Below are 22,630 nucleotides of genomic sequence, written 5' to 3'. Positions count from 1 at the left end.
CACTTTATTTCTTTAAAACAACACTATGTACAATACCAATATTAAGACTGCATTGAACACATAGCGATTACTGTTATATTATGTTCAGATTATAAAAGTATACATTGATTACTGTATATATATGTATATTGTGTTTTCAATCATTAAGAAAATAATCTTTAAAACTATTTTTATAATATGCAGCAAGTTCTATTAGAGGGTAGTACATAGATATGAGTTCAGTGAGACGCGCGAGTTCGCATCGGTCAGTTGTACACTATCGCGTTTGTTCAAAATGTTTTGGCATTTGGAGGGATTCTTCCCACTCTCGAGTGTGATCATATCATTAGTCCTTTTGTTATCCTTGTGCAGTGCGCAACACTGGCCTTACGATGACTACGACATTCAAGGCGGTGAAGTTGAGGTCGAAAACGAAGCACCAAACAACAACCGCTTATACAATAATCCACCTGGCCCAGTGATTCAGCAAATTCCTAAATTCGGATTTCAACCTGCCCGTCCGGATGAGTTGGTTGTACCCGGTTTGGGGATAGTTCGCGGAAAAGTTGGCTATAAGAATATAAGTGGCAGACCAATAAATTCCTATTTAGGATTAAAATATGGAGTAGTTCGTCCTGGTTTGGGCAGGTTTCAAGTAAGCTATAAATGCCGATTTACATCCGTATATATATATTTATATTTCACCAAAGGTATAATTGCCTTTTTGTTCGTTGAGAACTTTACTTTTTAATTGCCTACTCAGTCCGAAGTAGCACGTTGCTGCGTTGGATTTCGAGGCAAACATTGGTGTTGCTGTTAGTTATGATTGTTAACGGCGCGTTGTTGAAAACAATGATATCAATATCATCGGCGTTCGACACTCTTATTGAAAATGGTACCTTCATTATTTAGTTCTGCAGCTCGAATTATTTTCTCCAATAGTAGTTTGAAGAAATCGCATGAAAGCCTTGTCTGAAACCTCGTTTTGTATCGAACGGCTCGGAGAGGTCCTTCCCGATCTTGATGGAGCTTTTGGTATTACTCAACGTCAGTTTACACAGCCGTATTAGCTTTGTGGGGATACCCAATTCAGACATCGCATCATAAAGGCAGCTCTTTTTCGTGCTCTCAGAGAGCACGAGTGCATGTCGAGTAGAAAATCGTTCGAATGTCTGTTGTGATTGCAGCTTTCCTGATCGATCTGGTTGGTGGCTTTTCGATCAGAAGACAACCGATAACTTAATGAATTTTCCTATGTTCGAACTAATACTACAGATAACTATATTTCGGGCCCGGAAAAGTCGATCAGCCTCAACTCATTTGGAAATGTTTCAACATCGAGGCTGAATTTACCGACCGTTGTGCCAGAAATACCTTCTTTTCCCCTCCTGGCGTTAAAGTCGCCAAGCACGATTTCGACATTGTGGTGGGGGTAGCTCTCATAGGTACGCTGTAAGCGGTCATAGAAGACATCTTTGGTCACTTCGTACTTCGAGGGAAGGTTCGCAAATCAACGATATGTTAAAGAACTTCACTTTGGTGCGGATTGTGGCTAGACGTTCATCCGCCGGGGTAAATGCCAGAAATCGGCGACGCAGTCTCTCTCTCACCACGAATTCCACACTGAATTTGCTCTCCTTTGTATGGGCAATGTAGTAAATGCCACAAGGACCTACTCGTCATCAGAGGCTGTTTTTTAGTTTACAGTAAGGGTGTTTTTGACATGGCGAGTCCCAAATCTAGCGCACAACCTCTCACTTTAGTTCGGATGTTTCTAAAGCTACCCACAGGATACTTGGTCCAACACCGGAAGTCGTGAGCTGCTGTCACAACATAAATTATCAAGACCAACTGTCTGTCCGTTCATCTGTATGCAAGTGCAAGTTAAAACTTGAGTATAAATTGAGATATCGTAAACAGGTTCCCTAGCAATAAAAGAGAAAAAAACAGTTCGTAGACGGACCTAATTGGTCCACTACCACGCTAACAAACCACTGTTAGAAACTACTAAAAGTGCGATATAGCAATATCTAAATACGCCAGAGATATCAAACTTTGCACCCGAGATGGTATGAGAGGGCTTTATGAAAGGCCGGGGTAAAAATTTATATTCACCGATTAAGCAAAATGTACGCGTTTTATTTTAAATCCCTACCTAAGATTGAATGAAGTCCATTCCTTTCGTATATTAATATGTTGTTTGTTAAATTATTGAAAATACTATTATTGCAGTTCTATATCGGTGCATACATAATCTACCAAATATGCCCATTGACATAATATGGAAAGTTATATAAATACCAAAATGCTAAAATTTATGTATGCATTATATTCCTATACTTCCATAAACAAGCGTTAACTGGTTTTTCTGATTTCTTTTTTCTATATTTTTAACTAATTTTCGAGAGCGTAGGACCTGTGGTACGTATTGCACCACATTCTTCATTGTGCCTACAATTTTGTTTCCAGGTGTGGGTTTAGCGCTCCGATTTGTATTTTTTTTTAAATTTTATACTGTTAATTTTTGCATCATATTTTCAAATGAAATAATTGGATTCTTCGCTTTCAAACATACCAATCTGAGTGTGCTAAATATTATCACATCAGTTTTATTTCTCTCGGTGGATAAAGAAAACTTATTTTGTTTCTTAGCAAGCCACTATTTATAAATACTACAATAATGAGCAAATTGACGCAACACTAGTGGCGCCGCATTGTCCACAGTTTCCTGATTTGACGGCCATAATAGAATCGGAAGCGCGCCGTGAAAATGTTGACGATTGCCTTTCACTAAATATTCATGTACCATCCTATGCGAATCGACCTCAGCAAAGAACTCGACTTTTGCCTGTGATGGTATTTGTCCATGGGGAAATGCTATTCGATGGAGGAGCTGAAGAAGGCCAATCAGATTATTTCATGGAAAAAGATGTTGTCTTGATATCAATAAATTACCGTCTTGCCCCATTTGGCTTCCTTACAACACTCACAAATGAAATGCCCGGAAATGTAGCTCTCGCTGACATACAGTTGGCGCTAGAATGGATTCAACAATACATACGTGCTTTCGGAGGTGATCCACTGCAGGTGACTCTATTCGGTCAGGCGGGCGGAGCAACTTTAGTGCACGCACTAAGTTTAAGTGACAAGGTAAATATTACATTTGAAATATAGTTACAGATCGGACATATAATATACCTTAATTTCTTTTTTAGGCACAAGGTCTATTTCACAGATTAATTCTACAGTCAGGTACTGCCTTGAACCCATTGTTTTTGGAACAAGATGCCCTATCCATAGCTCGCAGTTTTGCTAATTTGGCTCGTTGTCCGCGAACAAGTGCCCAAGAAATACAAAATCTTCATAATTGTTTTGAGCGTTTAAGCACCACAGAAATTCTAAAAACCATGAAGCGGCATTATGTATGAGTACTGTGATTATCAACTATTTAACCTCGTTAACAAATACTTTTATATATAAATGCAGGTAGAAAACGAACCCCGTGGTTTGCATTTCATGGGAGGCTTCAAGCTAAGTGTAGGAGATACCCTTGGATATCTGCCCGTCCATCCTGCGGCTTTGGTCTCCAATCGTACATTTCCAATAATAATTGGAATGGCCAAAGATGCTGGATCTTTTATTTTGACTAGTATTCGAATAAACATTAAACGATTTATGTGATTTAAATTTTTCCGTTTTTTAAGGTTTTTATGATGAATTATCTCGCTTGCGTTCAAATAACGTTTCCGACTATATCAATGTTGTGTTGAAACACACTGCACTGCCGCGAGATTATTTAGTCTGGAAGAACTTGGCATTACGTGAAATTTTTAATGAAGAGGAAATACGTAATCCCACTTTACATGCTTTGATCCCAGGATTATTAGAGGTATTTACTTTCCTTATTATTATATTCTTGTACATATTCGAATGTAAGCACTAAAAAATGTATTTATTTTTTAGCTTACTAATTTAATTTTATACCGTGGTCCAATAATTGATACGATTAGATTCACTTACAAAAAAGCTCCAACATATTTATATTCTTTCGATTACCGAGGTGAATACCATCGTTTTGGTCATTTGAAAAACCCACTCCCATTTGAAACTGACGCTACACTTAGCGATGATAACATTTATCTCTTCCCATATCCGAAAGAAGTGAGCATTTTAAATGCAAAAGACCGCGCTTTATCACGCGAATTTGTTACTATGTGGACCGACTTTGCAACGTATGGTGTTCCTAATAATGGCGGAGGCGTTTGGCCCAATGTCACTAATGGGATAGGTCCATTTTTGAGAATTGTGAATTTTAAAGCTTCAACGTTGGAGGTGGATTATCATTTTGGAGATGGAATTCCAGTACCAAATTTATATCCTGAGTACTTTACTAACACAACATCAACAACCACAACAACCACTACACCAAGACCCTATTTAAATCATCCTTCTTACACGACTTATTATCCACAACATAACTCAAATTATAGGCAAAGCTATCAGCAGCCAGACAATTATCATTATAGATCACGTACAACCGTACTAAATGGAATGAACCAGCCGCAACTTTATGGACGTGAAAGCCAATATTATTCTTAAGTTTCAAATGTATTTGAATGCTTGAAAATATGTACGTATACGCAGAAAAAAGGCTAAATCGAGTAGAAATATACGGATATGGAGATGGTTTAAAAAATTATACAAAAAATTTCAAGGCAAATTCAGTATTATTTATTAGATTCTATTTAATATGTGAGAACATAAATTTTGGAATTCGGAACTACTTAAAATTATGGGAAAAGTTTATATTCTCAAAAAATAAATATGAAAGTAAGTAAGCAGAAACAACTAGGAAAGGGCTAAATTCGGGTGCAATCGAGCATTTTATACTCTTGCAACTTGAAAGAATCAAAGTCAGGGTAATACCTTAAGATGTAGGAATACAAACAATTATACATATATAGTATGTATGTATACTATATATAACTCATACACTGAGCGACAAATTCAGCATACGGTTTGCTGAAAACCCGAAAATCATTATAGGTAGTAAGTGGGAGTTTTGGTAGTATCCACTCGATTTTATCTATTAACTACTATCATAATACATACTAAAAAAATTTTCCTAGGTTTCATAACCATATGGAGCGAAGGCAGCCGGATGCTTGAAAATCCATAAAATAGGTAAATGGGGGCAAGGTCAAGTTTTTGTTAGAGTTATGAGTAAAACAAGTTATGAAATTTTCATTGAGTTAACTCAAATATTGGCTGATATATCCAGTGTAAAGTCACCTGGAAGTTCAAAAATCTTTGTAGTAGGTATGTATATGGGGGCTAAGGGAAGTATTAATCCCATTCAACCCATTTTGATAGACAGAGTTACTATTGTCAGTAAAAGAGGAATTTATTTTATAATTATATCTGAATTTCTATTGTATATGTCACACTTTGACCAATATTTTCTGTCAAAAGTCAACTATAGATACTGAAGTCCACATATTCGGTACCTAAGGCCTTGAACAGATTGATTGAGTTTGAGCAATTTTTAGTCATAAAGCGGCATACTTTAATGGAATTATTGGTGCAAAATTGTATCCCATAATATTTATTACTTCTTGATTTGTGAAGAATCAAATGGAATGTAAAATTGTCTTATAAGGAAAATAGACGTGTTTGTAGTCTGATTTCGCCCATTTTTTGATAATAACATAGGGATATGAAAAGAGTTATACGTACTGAATTTAGTCGAAATCGGTAGGTCGGGTACTGAGATATGTGATTTCGCCAAAACAGTGGGCGGTTCCACGGTCATCGTCCAATTCCCAGACCGGCTCTCATAAGGCCCTCTCATACCATCTCGGAGGTAAAATTTAATGTTTCTGGTGCATTTTCGCCCTGTCGGTAGGAGTTCTTATAATATTTGCTCTAAGCAAATTTTTTGCCAACAGGTGCCCCTTGTACCAACTTACAGTTTTATGTCTTTATATACACGGTAAATGGCGTTTTTTGCACGTGGTCCGACTACGCCCATCTACGAACTCAATTTTTCTTTTTTTTTTTTTACTAAGGAACGTGCGTACCAAATTTCATCAAGATATTTAAAATTTTACTCAAGTTAGAGCTTACACGGACGAACACACAGAGAGTCACCTGGATTTCAACTTTTCTCATCATCCTTATTATTTACATATATAACCATATATCTATATCGATTAGTTTTAGTTAATACGTACAGCCGTTGGGCGAGCAAAACTTTATAGAGGAAAAAGTATGTTGCGGGAAGCTTAAGACCAATATTTTAGATTTCTTACCAATCTTTTTTCATCGCTCTTTCTTTCGAAATATTTCGATAATTTCGTGATCTATTGATTTTCATTGTACTTACTACACATGATTAGTGTTTGAATATAATCAAAGTATGTACATACATACTTAAAAAATATTTATTTCTGTGCATACTATATATGAAAGTTACAATTTCAGTTCATTTTTTTTTTATCAAGTAAATGTATAGTATATATTTTATATACTATTTAGGATTTTAAATTATATAAAATTCGTCAAATAAATAAATGTATAAAAGTCAATATCACAAATTAAGCACGTATTTTCGATGAGTATATGCCCTTCACCAAAGATTTTTTACCATTTAGTTTCCTCCGCCTATTACGTTTCATTTGTTGCCGGCTTTTGGAACGATTGTTTCGTAGGTAATAAATGTCTCTGATTAAACTGTGACCATTTTCTTCGTCTATTAATGTTGCTGAGAATTCCTTAAAGTAATTTCCATTAACTGTTAAAGTATCATCTATTTTCATATATGGACCATATAAAGTAGTCATTGGTGGCCAATATCCCGCACGCACATCACTAAAAGGATTTCCGTTAATCACAAATGAAGTCCACAAGTCCACCATACGCTTGGCCATTGTCCTATCGGGGGGACTCAAATTGGCAACATGTTGTGGGTATGGAAAAAGATAGAGTGCCTCATCTGTTAAAGACACACCCGCTTTGAAAGGACTCTGCATGTTTGTTTCCTCATCCAAATCGCGATACCGATTAAATTCACCCATGTAGTCAAAAGAATAGAGGAATGTATTTTCAGGAACATGTTTATTATTCATGTTGAGAGCTAATAGCACTGGTAGTTTATGCATTAAGGTTCCACCAACCTGAAAAATATTTTTTGAAGAAAATTATTAAATTATTATCTTATTCCTATAATAACTTGAAATTTGTGGCTTACGTCAATTAAACGGGGTATAAGTGTGCTGAATGTACCGTTTTCCATTAATTTTCTGTTGAAAAAGTCATGTGTGACGAAGCTCGTCAGCAACATCGTTTTGTCAGTACCTACCACTTGGCGAACGATGTGATCAATATAATCATATGTGTTATAATCATCGTCTGGTATGACACTCTCGAAATCGTTTTCGACGATTTCTAAAATTTTCATGAAGCATAAGACGAAGAGTCGCTGAAATATTTCAATTACTCACCATTCAAAACTCTCGATCCGACATTTTTTGGACAACCACCCATTGCTGAATAAGAAAAGTTCGAATTCAACATAAGTTCATAAGGATGCACCGGCAAGACACCACTTGGTCCACCAATTGTAAATTGGATTCCACCAGTATAACCCACTCCCAAATCAGACTTTTCGAGCTTCATTCAATAAATATTTATCACATAACACATACGTACATACCCATCCGCTAAGCAACAATACTTACAGCGTGCGCCATAAACGCAGTGAGCAATTCTAGCGGTGACAAATCCATCAAACATTCATTTAAATCCCGCACAGTCTTCATTTTGCATTCGGCCTTTTCAGCAATCTCCTGCGCAAGCTGGCGCGGGTTACCTTCCAAAAATATTGGCATCAGTGCAGACCCGGAGTGATAGATTACCTGGTGAAAGAGGCCCTTTTGTACCTGTAAGTTTGTGGGGAAAGACAGTTATTATTGCTATAATTCCTTCTTTGTGGGAAAGTGGTGCTCACTATTGGGGAAATAGCTAGTAAATGTGCAATAGCTGCACCGCCTACTTGACCCGCTAGCGTCACATGATTCTCATCACCACCAAAATATTGTATAAAGTGTTTGACGAATTGTAAAGCCAAATATATATCAAGTACTCCCGCATTTCCAGGTATTTCATCTGTCTTTGTTGATAGGAAACCAAATGGGCCCAGTCGATATTGTGGTGCCACCAATACAATATCCTTTTCTAACAAATAATCAGGTGGTGCTTCAGAGTTACTGCCCTCATACAAATACTCTCCATGTATATACACTAAAACGGGATAACGACCCGTGGTGTTGGGCGTGGTTATAGTTAATGTGAGACAGTCTTCGATGTCCAATACATCATCCAGTCTTTTTAAAGTTTCCATTGAGACAACCGATGGACAACCGATTTTCTCTGCTGTTGCATCCATGACATCATCCCATGGTTCTACAGGGCGCGGAGGCTGCCAAGTAATTTTAGATTAAGGCAAAGAAATATGAAATCATCTTTCAAGCAGTGAAATTAATAAAGAAATATAGCATTTAGCGTGTTGACTTCCAATATTAACAAATTTTATTTTTTTCGCATATTTATTAAATGGTTTATGTCTTTTACAAAACACATAGTGGACATATGCTTCGTATATACCTACAAGTATGTATGCATTAATTTAATATTTTACAAAGTTATTTACGCCTCATTATCTTTCCGGTCGAGAGCGTTATATCAGAACATTGATAATAGTTTTTTACAAGTTGGTATGAATTTCACCTGTTCGATATATATAGTACTATATGTATATTTATAACCTGAACAGGGTATATTAAGTTTGACAATAAATTGGTAACAACCAGAAGGAATCGTCGGAAACCCTGTAAATTATATAAATGATATGTAAGTCGGGTACAATCGAGTAGTCCCTCAGTTTTCAGATTTCCAACTGAAATTTCGCTATGTCCTTTGCTCCACAAAAAGGATATAGCCGCCATACAAACTGATTGATCAAAATCTACTCCTTGTATGACAAACTTCTCTATTTGACCAGATATCTTAACAAAATTTAGAACTGATTATTTGCTAAGATATCGCTCTAACCTCCAAACAATTTATTCAGATTGGACTGCTTTGGCATATAATTGTCAAGCAAATTGACCAATTAAAAGCAAGCCATTGTAAGAAACCCCTGTTTATTTAACAAGATATATTCTACTAATTTGACACAGATTATTGTCCAAGACAATGATATTCGAACTTTTTTTCAGATCGGACCACGATAGCAAATAGCTGCCATTCAAATTGACAGCGAGACTAGAAAGAACTGGCAAAACAATTTCCCTTCGATACACACCGTTGGCTGGTTAGGTTTCAGATTTAGTTATATACGTGTATATGTATGCATAGTTACTCTAAGGAGTACACCTGAGAGGGATATTAGAGAAGTTTACGTATTTTCGTGTTTTGCGTAATATTGAACAATATTTTATAATTTGAAAAGAACGTGTATGAGATTAGAAACTCATTGAGGAAAGTTATATAACGGAGTAAAAATATAGGATATATATACATACATATATATCTGTCTCTTATACACATCTTGCATAGTTACTCTAAGGAGTACACCTGAGAGGGATATTAGAGAAGTTTACGTATTTTCGTGTTTTGCGTAATATTGAACAATATTTTATAATTTGAAAAGAACGTGTATGAGATTAGAAACTCATTGAGGAAAGTTATATAACGGAGTAAAAATATAGGATATATATACATACATATATATATATATATAGATATCTTTAAATATTTAATGTTGTTAAATATTACTGAAACCGATAATTTTTGTTGTACGAAAGTTCCGCAAAAAAGTCCTTCGCAGGTGCAAGCTAAAATCACTTTTTTGCAAATTACGTGCCTTTTACTCTATTAATTTAAGTCCTCAGATATTATATAAAGTCACACCTTAAACCTGTATTTTCCTGTAGGAGCTTCCGCATATTTGAGATCCACAAATTGTAATACTTCTCTTTTCGACCAAGCTGTCTCTATAACTTTTCCTTGAATGGAGCCCAATTTAGGTAAATCTATGACAGTATCATCGTCATCGAATTGGGCCCGGACGAAATGTATTAAAACAAATATAGTTAGAAATAATTTCAAACACCGTGGTGAACGATTGATGTAAAAATAATACAGTTTCCCAAACATATTTTAAAACTTCGTATTAAAGAAACCCTCAAGAAAAAACACTTGGGTTCAAATATGTTATGTATATGCCGCACATAGATTTTTAATTAATTGAAATTCGAATGAACGCAATAAAACATTTTAACAAAGCTGCCACAGCTGTCAAACTGAGACTCTTCTTAAATTTTAAAGAATATACCGCGCAGCTCTGAGCCGTTCTTTAGACTGGTTGTTGAATAAACTGAAGACAGGAAAGCGACTATAGTTGGTGAAAGACATGAGAAATTGCTATTCGCAAAAATAACAACAATGCTAAATTATGCATAGTGACACAAAAATCCGATTTCTCTTCAGCTTAATGAGTGTTCTAGCGGTATAATCAAAAAGCAAAAAACTAAAACAAAACAAGAAAATCACACATTGTTTATGGGAGGAGTTCAAAAATGAATTAAGGTTATTAATTATACTTATTTGTATATATATATATATATATGTATATATTTATAAAGATATACCTCTACAAACACATAATGCAGGTGTTAATATTTAATTTGAGGTATTTTTGACATCCCTTTCTCCCAACAGTAGCTGCATAAAATTATCAGATTTACAAAGCCATATAAGAAGTAAAAGTTAAAATAATAATTCCCCAATTAATCTGTGCTGTTCTCTCATTATTTATATACTCGTATGTATCTCAATCGAGGTTGTGAATATGATTAAGAATGAACTAGTTTCATCACAAGCCGAATAGAATAAATATGTACATATATTTCGATATTCAAATTTAGGTTAATTATTGTGCATAAATGTTATTTATATCTGAAGAGAATATCATAAATCCAAGTAAGTCTATTTTGAAATAAAGATGTGGACTAACCGGTTACATAGTAGTCAATCTTTATGTATACGTAAATAGTTCCAATTCAGAAGAATGAATATGCGTGATCATTCAATTTCTTAAATTGCAGAGTTTTGTGAGCTCTTGAGGGTATTAAAATGCTATTTAGTTACTAGTATTAAAATGTTAAAATACCGTAATAATCACGCTAATCATATATAACGGAGATATACATATGTGTGTATCCATTATGTTATACTTGGTAACAATCTTCCAAAAGCTTCACTTATTCTCCAACGAATACAACGAATTTTATAATTTGGACCATGTTACCTACCGTTTTTGGAAGTATGAACATAATTACAAGACAAAAAATAATTCGAATAATTTTGTCTTGACTTTGGAGCCAGCTAAGAATTTTCTCCAAACATGTAAGGAAGAACTGAGTTCGGGAGTAACCGAACATTTTACACTGTTTCAACTTGAATCGATTTTATATATTTTACACATTTATTTAAATGTCACATACTAATTAAATGCTCTTTATTATCATTGAAAAAACTCACATATTAGTCGATATAAAGTCAAATGGAAGTTCGAAAATCTTTATATTAGGTATATAGTGGCTATAGAAAGTATTGGCCGGACTTAACCAGTTTTTGACCCTAGGGCATTATTTTATCAGTAAAGGATTTCTCACACATGGACCCATATTTTTCGGTAAAAAAAAAGTCCACTATAGGTACTGTGGTCACCATTACTTAGGAACTTGCACAGTTTCCGTTAGATTTGGAAAAGTTTTGGTCATAATGCACACTTCAAAAAGGCGTTATTCATGCAAAGTTCTATTTCGTTATTTTAGTTAGTGTTTTATTTGTGATTTTGTGGAATGTGAAAGAAGCCGATGGAGTTTAAAATTGTGTTATATAGGAAATAGGCGTGGTTGTAGTCCGATTTCTCTAATTTTCGCATTATACGTAGGCATATTGCATAAATGTTACGTGCCGAATTTGCCCGGTGTCGGTCGAATATGGATATTCATTGAAATGTGGGCGCTGCCACGCCTACCGTCCTAATTAGACTCGGCTCTTACAAAACCTTCTTGTACCATCTCAAGTGTCAAGTTTTATGTCTCAGACGCATTTCGTTGTGCACTTGTTGCACTTTTAGTAGTTAAAAAAACCGTTATTTGGGGAGTGGGCCAGGTTATAATCTGATATCGTCTATTTTCACACTATTATAAGAAGGGTGAAAAATATTGTGCTGTGGAAATTTTGATGATACAGTTTTATTGGTTTAGAAGATATATATATTAAAGTTATTATTGGGCAGAGACACGCACACTTATTAAAAAACCATAGGTACCTCTACTTAATGCGATTCGTGGTGCCGAATTTGAGTTCTTTATCTTAATTTGGTGCTTAGTTATATAGTTATACGTGCCACGAAGAATGTATACTAGTTTCATCAAGATATTCTAATTTTTACTCACGTTACAGCTTGCACTGTCATATGGATGGACAGACAGACAGTCGCCCGGATTTCAACTCGTCTCTTCATCCTCATCTCGATTAGTTTTAGGTTATATATACATCCATTACATTGACAAAACTGTTATACTCTGTACCATCATGCTCCAAGAGTATAAAAATAAGCTTAATCATACGTTAGTAGGCAAAATCTAAAGCCAGTTACATATACATGCATATACCAGTTCGCTTCACACAAATTTTGATGTCACTTCCATCATTTTCGTTAACGTATTTATTTAGGTTAAACATGATAAATCCATTAAATATGCAAACGCTAATAAATCAGTTTTGTAAAAGGGAAGTAAAAGTATGATTATTTATTTATTTTTAGTTAAAAAAACGTTTAGCAATACATCTGCTGAAGGAAAGAAAAATACGAAAACAATAAAATAACCAACAGTGATGCTAATTTTAAGTACTAAGAGCCGCTGTGGAAAATGGTTATATCTGAAAACCATTATTAACTACATTTGTTACTTAAACCTATATTAGAAAAAATGATCAAGAGTTACTTGAAAGAGCAAATCGGTTTCTGCTGTATAGTATTCGATGAAACAGAATCTTGAATATTTGACGTTGCGAATTTCTTGGATGATTATAAACAAAGCTTGAAGTTTAATGACACTCGCCTTAATTAATTATTCACCAATAAATGGGAACTAAATTTTTTTCTTAATCGAGATTCATATAATTATAATGGCATTACATATAAGCTATCATTATGCTGCTGAGTTGTAAGGCTTTTGATCTTCGAAATTATTACCAAATAGAAAATTATGTTGGTTTCACGATTTGTTTTCTAAAATATATAGTGGTATAAGTCTCGCAGTTAAATAAATTGACCAGTTTAATTGCATCAAAGCTACGTTATCGATAATATTCTATTATAAGATTGATGATAAGAGTTGATGTCTATGACGATACCTAGCAGAAATGTTCATATAATATTGAAGTACAGTTCTCTTTTCATTCCAAATATTTAAAATTTTAAGTACACATTTCATGCGTATTATTAATTCAGATTCAGGTAAACGATAACAATCTAGTTTCAGTTAGACAGAAGATATCAAACCAGCTTTTACATACGAATATGATCTTTTGCTCACTTTATTCCAATAATACATATATAGATAATTTTAATGTAGTCATATAAAAGAAATCGTTCATACGTAATTATATAAATAATTTTATTTTTAGCATTACAATCATATTTTGTCGTAGTTAGTTAAACCAAATCGTGCACCATTATTCGCTATGAATACAAAATTTAAGTTTCTACCAATATCCTCCTTATCATTGTCGTCATACTCTTTGATGCTTTCCGCATCATCAGCGTCCTTTGCAGATTCAGTTACTTCTACTAAACTGCCAAAGAATTCGTCGTTAACCAAGTTATATCCTTGCCGAGTCTCCCTTACAGCAATATTATATTCGTCAGTGTAGTTTTTACCCACTGTTACAATATGACCGATTTTTAAGTATGGACCAGTTTCTTCTGTCATAGCAGGCCATGCGGGTGTGTTTGGAGCAGTTGGTACGCCATTGGTTGCGAACGACGTCCAAAAGGCCACCATTCGTTTAGCAACTTTAATGTCACGATTTAGATTTAAAGATTTATGTCTTGGCCAGGGGAAAAGATACAAATTGTCGTCGGTTAATGAGACACCAAGGCCAAAAGGCGCTGAGCCATCTACATCTTCGCTCACAGAATAACGGTTTAATTCGCCTTCATAATCGAATGTGAAAAGGTAAGTGCTATTTGGAAGTTTCTTTGCATTCGCTTGTAAGGTCAATAGAACAGGGTTTTTAAATGGTATAGTGCTGCACAACTGTAAGCATAACATTAAATAACATATTTCAAAGCATGAATAAAGTGATTAGAAAAGTAAATATCGGTTCTTACATCAATCAGCCCCGGGACGAGTTTGTAAAAGGATCCATTCTGGATCTCTTCATTTGTGAAAACTACATCTCGCGCAAATTTTCTCCAAGTACCAGTAGGATCGTCGCCATTAGTCTGGGCTATTATGTGGTCAATATAGCCCATGCCATCAAGTTTATCATCAATAATAGTCTCATTGAAGTTATCAATATAAATATCTATGACAAAAACAGTTATGTTAGATTATTTCCATTAAATAAACTGTATTTCCACCTTTAAGCAAAAATGTGCCGCCATTTTTAACGCTACCACCGAGTGTGGGATATGCTTTAAACTCTCCGGATGCTAATAGTTGGCCTGGATGTTTTGGTAGGATTCCCGATGGGCCACCGATGACAAATTGAACGCCTCCATAATTGCCAACCCCCAAATGTGCATTGGCGTCGCCATGTGCACTGAATGCATTCAATAGAGTGGTGGTATTCATTTTTCGCAAACACTTATTGAGCGCTTCTACTTTTCTAATATTTTTGCAGCCTGCGTATTTCGCTATATCTTTACTTGCAGGGAGTGGATTATCAGTAATGAAAGCGGGCGATAATGCCGTACCGGATTGATAAATGACGCGATGAAATAGACCATCGGGAACCTAAAAAATTGTTTCACTTTTGAGAACTTCTGAGAACAATAATAATTCTGTTGCGATACACTTACTGCTGGAGTCATAGTTAATACATTAATCAAAGCTGATCCACCAACTTGACCAAACAGGGTAACCCGAGTAGGATCCCCTCCAAAAGCTGCAATGTGCTGTTGAATCCATTTTAGCGCCAAGATAACGTCTTGCACTGCGGCATTTCCGGGTATTTCATCGGTCATCGTTGACAAGAAACCAAATGGACCCAAACGATAACGTACAGAGACTAACACGATATCTTCTTCTAATAAATATCCAGGAGTTGCCTCTGTGCTGCTACCTTCATAAAGAAAATCACCATGAATGTAAACCATGATGGGTGCGTTTCCACTGAGCTGTAAAAGAAATTATTGAAATCACTTTAATTTACATTACCTAACTTTACATTGGTTTATAACTAATACCTAGTCTTATATAAAGGACTAAATAAAAGTTTAGGCAACGCAATAGGAAACAAATAAGCGTGTCGCAGATTAATAGCACTAGGTGCACATACTCGTATGTAAACTATATCATACTCATTGTCAATCTAAATTCAAAATATATTAATTAGAATTGCAAAAGTTTTAATAACTTGTTTCAGCTGATCGTTTCTTTCATCGATTGAAGAAAATGCAGTATCAATAATGGCAAATATATATTAATTTTAAAATTTTGCTTAACATCGGGAATTGGCTCATCTTCCCCCAATAATTAAGTACATATGTATGTATGTATGTATATATGTACCAATGCATGCATAAACATGTATTATTTTTTTAGCAAATCAACGAGATACTCGCAGTCAGCGCATAGCAACGTAGCGACAACGACTGGGTGCTAAAGAAAGTTTACCAAATTGGCGTCCTAGGTAATTGCCTAACTTGCGTATATGGCAGGGCCGACCAAAAATTGTAAAAATCGGACTACAAAAGTTCAAACCTCCAAATAGCGAATATTTTAAAACCAGTTGCTGTTAAGTAATTTTTATCGAAAATATCGGTCAATGTGTGAGATATATTACTGAAATTCAGAAAAATCCTTTCCCGATAATACTAAGCCCGTATTTCAAATGCAGATAATATCGGCTCAAGCCCCCCCAGATACCTAGTAAAAAATTTTAAACTTCCGTTGCAAACGAACATAGCTCTTCCTTACTTTTTTGTGTATAATAAAATTACGTGAATATTTTTGAAAAGTTAAATTTTGTTGCCAAAATAAGCTTAGAAGGGGCGGAGAATTCCGCATTTGCCTAAATCCCTGTGGGGTATATTGGCAGTACGCCATTTTCATTAAGAAGTTTCGCAGATTGAGCGATATACATACATATATTGTATAAAGTCAACCGGAAGTTTGAAATCTCTGAATTTTGTTAGAGCATTGATATAGCGGAAATTCGAACATATTTATATTATGTAGACGGGAGCACATTATTATTGGCAAAAAATATACCCTCCGAATTTCAACGATGATTGGCACACTGATCCACTTTTTGGTAGAAATTGAGAAAGTTGTTTCTGAGATACAGAATTTTACATAGAGATGGGCAATGTCACGCCTGTTGTCTAATTTTGACAACGGCTCCTACAAAGCCCTCCCGTACCATCTCGGGTGTTAATTTATTTATTGAGTTATCGCACTTCTAGTAATATTAGATTTCATTCATTTTCATACTGTTGAACGAAGTGTCAGAAATTTTGTCTGAACAAATTTGGCTGATATTGCTTTTAAGATTTATGAGATATGTACATTAAACATATTTGGAAGTGGAGTCACTGCCACTCTTTCAAACTTTTCAAATTATTATGGTTTATGAGATCCATAACTGTGTACATTAAACTCATTAGGGGCGGGACCACTCTCACTTTATTTAGCTTTTCAAACGCTGATGCCCACCCATACCATGATTTCTTATACCAAATTTTGTATCTTTGTATCTTAATGTGCGGCTTAATTATAGCACTTTATAAGTTTTCGCTTAATGCTCATCTGCAATACCAACCCTACTTGCGCTTCAAGGAACATACCATACATATGTACACGTTTCATCAAGATATCTCATTTTTCACTCAAGTTATCACCTGCACAGACTAGCGGACAGACACTAACTCGCATTTCAACTCGTCTCTTCATCCAAATCATATGTATATGTACATAAAATATGTATACAAATGCATCTTAGGTGAATAAAACTCTTTACTCTCTAGCAACTTGGAGCGGGTGTATAAATACCTCTAATATTTAAATATTCGCCACCAATGATCATCATCACTTCTTATCCACTTATATTTCATATTCTTTATAACTTACATTTTTCGTATTGATAGTTAAACGCAGACAGTTTTCAAAGTCAATTTTCTCCTTTCGCCAAAGCTTAAGTTTGTGTAAATCTTGAAGAGATGGACAACCCACATGAGCTTTGTGAGCATTCAGTGTTCCCTCCCACGGCTCTGCTGGTACAGGAGGCTATAGTACATGAAAATAAGAACACATAATATTGAAAACTAAAATAAAGCAAAGCCAAATAACAGCTTACGAACCTTAAAGCGCAATGAACCAACTGGAGACTTTGCATAGGGAATGTCGAGAAATTGTATTATGTTTTCACCTGACCATACCGTTTTAAATGTACGGCCCCGAAGGCGTCCCAAGTTGGGAATTTCCTTTGTAATGTAACGGAGCTTTTGAGTGTTCACCGGTCGTTCTTTAATTATTTGACGTATTGGTTTTTGTTTGTGAACTTGACCCGACTTTTGGCGCTTGTCACTCATCTTTTGCTGCTGTTGCCCTTCGACACACAAAGCCAAAAGCGCTAAGAGCACTAGTAGTTTAGAAAAAAATTGTTTAAATTTCGCCATGTTAACTCAACGATAGCGATCGACCAAATGAAGAAATTTTCGAAAGAATATTTAATTAAAACGAAAAATTTTGGGTTTCTTTCTTCCTTTGATTCAGCATTCAGTGCCCTAGTTTTGCTCGAATTCTTTACTTTATAGGTAAACTTACACATATACAACGAGCAAGGTTTTCACCTGTGCTATTGTTAATATAAAAATATTTAAATATTCTGGCATATCTATATACTATGTTTTCTAATTCAGCTATGTGTCATTTTTATACTCTTGTAACCAGTTGCTACAGAGTATTATAGTTTTGTTTACCTAAATAGATATAAGGTTACACATACATATGCATATAAATGATCAGGGTGACGAGAAAAGTTGTCTGTCTCTCCATCCGTCTGTAATCCGCTCAGCACGAATATTACAACAACTCCTACCTATCCTAATCGGCTGAAAACCCCGTTCACTTCCCCCATAAAGGTACTCTTCAAAACTACTAAAAGCGCGATAAACCAATAACTAAATGCGCCAGAATTGCAAAAATGTGCCGCCGGGATGGTTGACAAGGCTTAATACGAACCGTGTTAAGAATTGGGCGATGAAAACCCTTATCTCGGGACCCGACTGACCGATTTCATCTCAAATTTTGTTATGCGGTATTTTCTTTATATTTTTTTGTTGTCACGTTAGAAATTAAAAAAAAAATAATTAGCGAAATCGGACAATAACTACGCCTACTTCCCATATAGCACCATTTTAAATTCCACTTGATTCGTTCAATTTCCAGTACAAAAATCAAGAAGCAATTCGTGTAACGAGATTAAAGTTTGTACCGAATATTTGGATGCCAGTACCTATAGTTGACTTTTGATCGAAAATATCCGTCAATGTGTGAGATATGTAATTGAAATTCAGGGATAGTATTCATCTGACAATGGTATGTCTTTATGTTAAATGTTTATGTTTTTATTATATGACATGTTAATAGGTCGATACTACCCAAACTGCCATATACTATATATAATATTATAGTTTTCGTTTTTCTAACAAATCTTATGTGTCTGTCAGTATAAGAGTTATATATAGTATGCATGTATATATAAAATTGCTTGCATTCCGATCCTCAGGTTGGCGTTATACACCATAAAGTATTTACCTGGCTTTGATTCTTATAAGCTGCAAGAGTATAACATGTTCGGTTGCACCCGAACTTAGCTTCTCCTTATTTGTCTGTCAAAACTTTCTGTGCAGTGTTTGTATGGAAAGCTGCACAAGCAAACAGCTAGACAACCATCTTTCTACTGTTCAGCCAAATGGTATGTGTAATTCATATACCTCGGTCAAATAATTATATGTGCATTATAAGATATGGTCCTTTATTTATTTTCAGTAATTGGACGCAATGAGGCGCTGACTCCACCAGTGTTTTTACCAAGGACAAAATTGCATGTTTCAGTTGCTTAAAACTGTCTTATTGCTGGGAAGATGCATAAATTTTGCCACTCCAGCAATACAATTTTCCGAGAGTTAAACAACTCCTTTGACTTCTTCGCCACATGGATCGTAGCACTGTCTTGATGGAAAATCCATTCATCGCCGTGTACATTACCACCAAAATTAAGGGGTTCATTTTCCAACAAACGTAGGTTTCTGCCTCTGCATTGCCTTATGGCAAGTGGTCCATTCAAATTAAATTTCTTTTCGTCATGCATTACTTGTATGACTATTGGTTGCTAGCTGTTGAATGCGCTGTTTGCTCCTGTAATAACCACTAAGACAATTTGTTGTTGTGTTGCTATGCCTTTTTACAGAAAAAGCGGTATGGCCAACATTCATACCAGATATTTATTCCTTTAATAGCTGCTGCGGATAAATCCACGCTCCTCATCTGATAATTCAGTTCCAAGTAGTATTTCCCTAGAAATTCCAAAAAATTGTACTTAATTTTTGTCGTCTTAAATATTTATCTGTGTACAACAGAATCGCGAAAAAGTTAACCAAAATTTCCCAAGTGTTTTACTATTCCGAAATATTAACTTTTCCAAAGAGTTTTCAAATTTGGAAAAAAGGAGGAAATAGACATACTTTTGGTGATATAATACGTACAATTCATTTGCAGCACTCACTTGAAAAGAATAGATAAGTTCAAAAAAGTTTACCAAAAGTTAACTTTTTGGCGCGGTAAGTGGACACTCAAAATCGGTCAACTTAGCCGAAGGTTTAACTTTCTCGCAATTTAACTTTTGTGCGATTCTACTATATTATTTTTACTTTAAAATCCACGTTATCTCCGCTTTTACTAAGTTGCGACTTTTTCATTAAAAATAACGGTGCGGGCATGAATTTTTTAAATGATGCTAAACCATAAAGTAATTATTCGCGATACAGTACAAAGCATGCAATCAAACACTGTTTCATCTACGAACTATTGTTACTGACAAAAGAGAACAATGCTTACATTTTTTTTATGTTTAAATAGAATTTAAGACACTAAACAGCTAACAATCGCTGGAATAACATATGTAAGCAGCATAACATAAGCACAAAGAGATCGATTTCACGTAACCTACATTCAAAGGAGACAATCTCATAGATATCAAATTCAGATGACTGACGCTCATGTATTTGTCAAAAGTTATGCCCGAAGTGACAACATATAAATCAGTTGTTCTTTTTTGTTCATATTGTATTTTTATGCTCTTGCAACATGTTTCTACAGACTATAATAGTTTTGTTTACCGCGGTTGTTTGTATCATCTAAATGAAAAATAATAGAGTTATATACATATAGGGCTATAAATAATCAGGGTAATGAGACGAGTTAAAATCCGATTGACTGTCTATCCATCCGACCGTCCGTCTGTGCAAGCGAGAACTTGAATAAAAATTAAGATATTTTGATTAAATTTAGTACAAGTATTTCTTGGAAAAAATGAGAATGAGCGTAATCTAACAGGTTTAATGTACATATCTCATTAATCATTAAAGCTAAAACAACCAAATTTGCCTAAATCTCATATTATATTAACTCCTATTGACAGTGCCAAAATGGATAAAGAGACACGTTCAAAATTGGACAATGGGCGTGACACCGCCCACTTTCAGGTAAAATAACATATCTCGGGACCTGCTCCACCAATCATAGCATACCTTTCTCATCATAAATTCGATTTGGTTCCTTCACTTTCCAGTATACAAATACGAAGCAAATAATATAACGAGATAAAGCTTTGCACAAAAAGGTGCCTTGAAGTATGTCATAGTAGAATAGTATAGCTGACTTTTCACCGAAATATCGCTCAATGTATGAGATACATATATAAGTTATTAAAATTTGAAGAGAATCCTCTCCCGATATATGTATGTCTCTGTGACCGAAATGGCATGATCCAGTCAATACTTCGTTTAGCCCCCATATACTCAAATAAAGATTATTGAACTCTCGGGTGGCTTGTTTTACTCATAACAGTGCACAAAGAGTCGTGGAATAAATCAAATCGGGTGAAAACTTGCCCTAAGTCCCATGTAACTATCAAGTCTTATGTAACTTCAGGTATTACCCCGGCTTTAATCCTTGGTTACAAGAGTATGAAATATTCCGAACTATAGCCGAACTTAGCCCTTACTTTCGAAGTTGTGTTTTCGATGTTTGCTAATGTGAAATCTACAAACTAGTACTCAAAAAGATTGGACTTAACATTTGCGTCTTCTCTATTCTTCTCATTCTCTGGTTAGATTATGTACCAAACGTTAGGAAATTAAAATTCTGACAGATAAAATTTTTACAATTTTGGAGGTGAATCCGAAACTCAGAATTTTACCGGGCTTAAGGGCCATGTAAAATTTTGACAACTAATACAGGGTTTGTCCGGAAAGTAATAGGACGGAGTCGATTTAAAAGAATTTATTGAACCAATTGTTACAATTGTTTAAAAACTTTCAAAATAGGCTTGCCTCGATGCAGCGCTACCAACGCGATTTCCAAGCATTGAAGGCGTCACGGTATACAAATGAAGCTTGTTAATATTAGTTAAACTATAGACTTGCATTATGTCTGTTACAATACAAATGCAAATTGTTCGCTTTTAATTGCCTTTGCACCACTGCTGAGCAATTCTTGTTTTAAGAATCTTGTTCATAGTGCTGGATTATTGCCAAACAGATTGGATATATGAGCAGAGAAGTGTCCGACAAGCACTTCTCCCAAATAATATTTTGCGTTAATTTTTACTCCTTTGCCAATGAAAAGGAGATGAAGTTTAATTTTTGCAGATATTATGGCTTCGCAAACAATAAACGAGTTTGTGCTTTGATACGTTTCCATAGCTCTTTTATCAGCTGGAAACTCAGACATACTAGTTGCATAAATGCGGTCATTTTGTGAATTGTTTCTTGCTTGTAACACAAAAAGCTTTTTATCAAAATATACAACTTTCCTTTCAGAAATTGCACAATTTTTCCTTATTCGCTCAAGTGCAGTCATCAGTAGACTTGGGAGTTCTGACCGTCTAATTGTTACCAGGTTTTTGGATATTTTAAGGCTAACACTTTTATTAAATCGAGCCACAGTACTTTGAGCGAAACTCTTTGGCAAAATAAACATATGTAATATATAATAATATAATTCAGGAAATAAAATTAATAGAAAAAAAAATTATAGAAAAAAAGCTACTTTACTTT

General features: G+C 35.0%; 3 protein-coding genes across 3 annotated transcripts; 1 reads left to right on the top strand and 2 right to left on the bottom strand.

Moving 5' to 3' along the window:
* Positions 1-218: 218 nt before the first annotated feature.
* LOC108967261 (glutactin) lies at positions 219-4,693 on the top strand. The gene is made up of 6 exons (XM_018930561.1): positions 219-634; positions 2,632-3,129; positions 3,195-3,401; positions 3,466-3,628; positions 3,684-3,868; positions 3,943-4,693. The coding sequence occupies exons 1-6, from the start codon at positions 275-277 to the stop codon at positions 4,576-4,578; spliced, it is 2,049 nt and encodes a 682-aa protein (XP_018786106.1). The 5' UTR covers positions 219-274; the 3' UTR covers positions 4,579-4,693.
* A 1,794-nt stretch (positions 4,694-6,487) lies between these two features.
* On the bottom strand, positions 6,488-10,386 carry LOC108967262 (glutactin). Its single transcript, XM_018930562.1, has 6 exons — positions 9,952-10,386; positions 7,988-8,458; positions 7,719-7,919; positions 7,482-7,650; positions 7,229-7,425; positions 6,488-7,154 (listed from the first exon to the last, which is right to left on the bottom strand). Exons 1-6 carry the CDS (start codon positions 10,195-10,197, stop codon positions 6,576-6,578), a joined length of 1,863 nt encoding a protein of 620 aa, XP_018786107.1. The 5' UTR covers positions 10,198-10,386; the 3' UTR covers positions 6,488-6,575.
* A 3,239-nt stretch (positions 10,387-13,625) lies between these two features.
* On the bottom strand, positions 13,626-17,995 carry LOC108967253 (glutactin). Its single transcript, XM_018930545.1, has 6 exons — positions 17,648-17,995; positions 17,418-17,573; positions 15,146-15,463; positions 14,705-15,080; positions 14,453-14,649; positions 13,626-14,378 (listed from the first exon to the last, which is right to left on the bottom strand). The coding sequence occupies exons 1-6, from the start codon at positions 17,963-17,965 to the stop codon at positions 13,755-13,757; spliced, it is 1,989 nt and encodes a 662-aa protein (XP_018786090.1). The 5' UTR covers positions 17,966-17,995; the 3' UTR covers positions 13,626-13,754.
* Between the last annotated feature and the right edge of the window lie 4,635 nt (positions 17,996-22,630).

The sequence above is a fragment of the Bactrocera latifrons genome, unplaced genomic scaffold (assembly GCF_001853355.1).
Source record: "Bactrocera latifrons isolate USDA-ARS-PBARC rearing strain unplaced genomic scaffold, ASM185335v1 scaffold_181, whole genome shotgun sequence".
NCBI classification, from domain to species: Eukaryota; Metazoa; Arthropoda; class Insecta; order Diptera; family Tephritidae; genus Bactrocera; species Bactrocera latifrons.
Note: the sequence above shows the minus strand (reverse complement) of the source record. Positions and strands in the feature narration are given on the sequence as shown.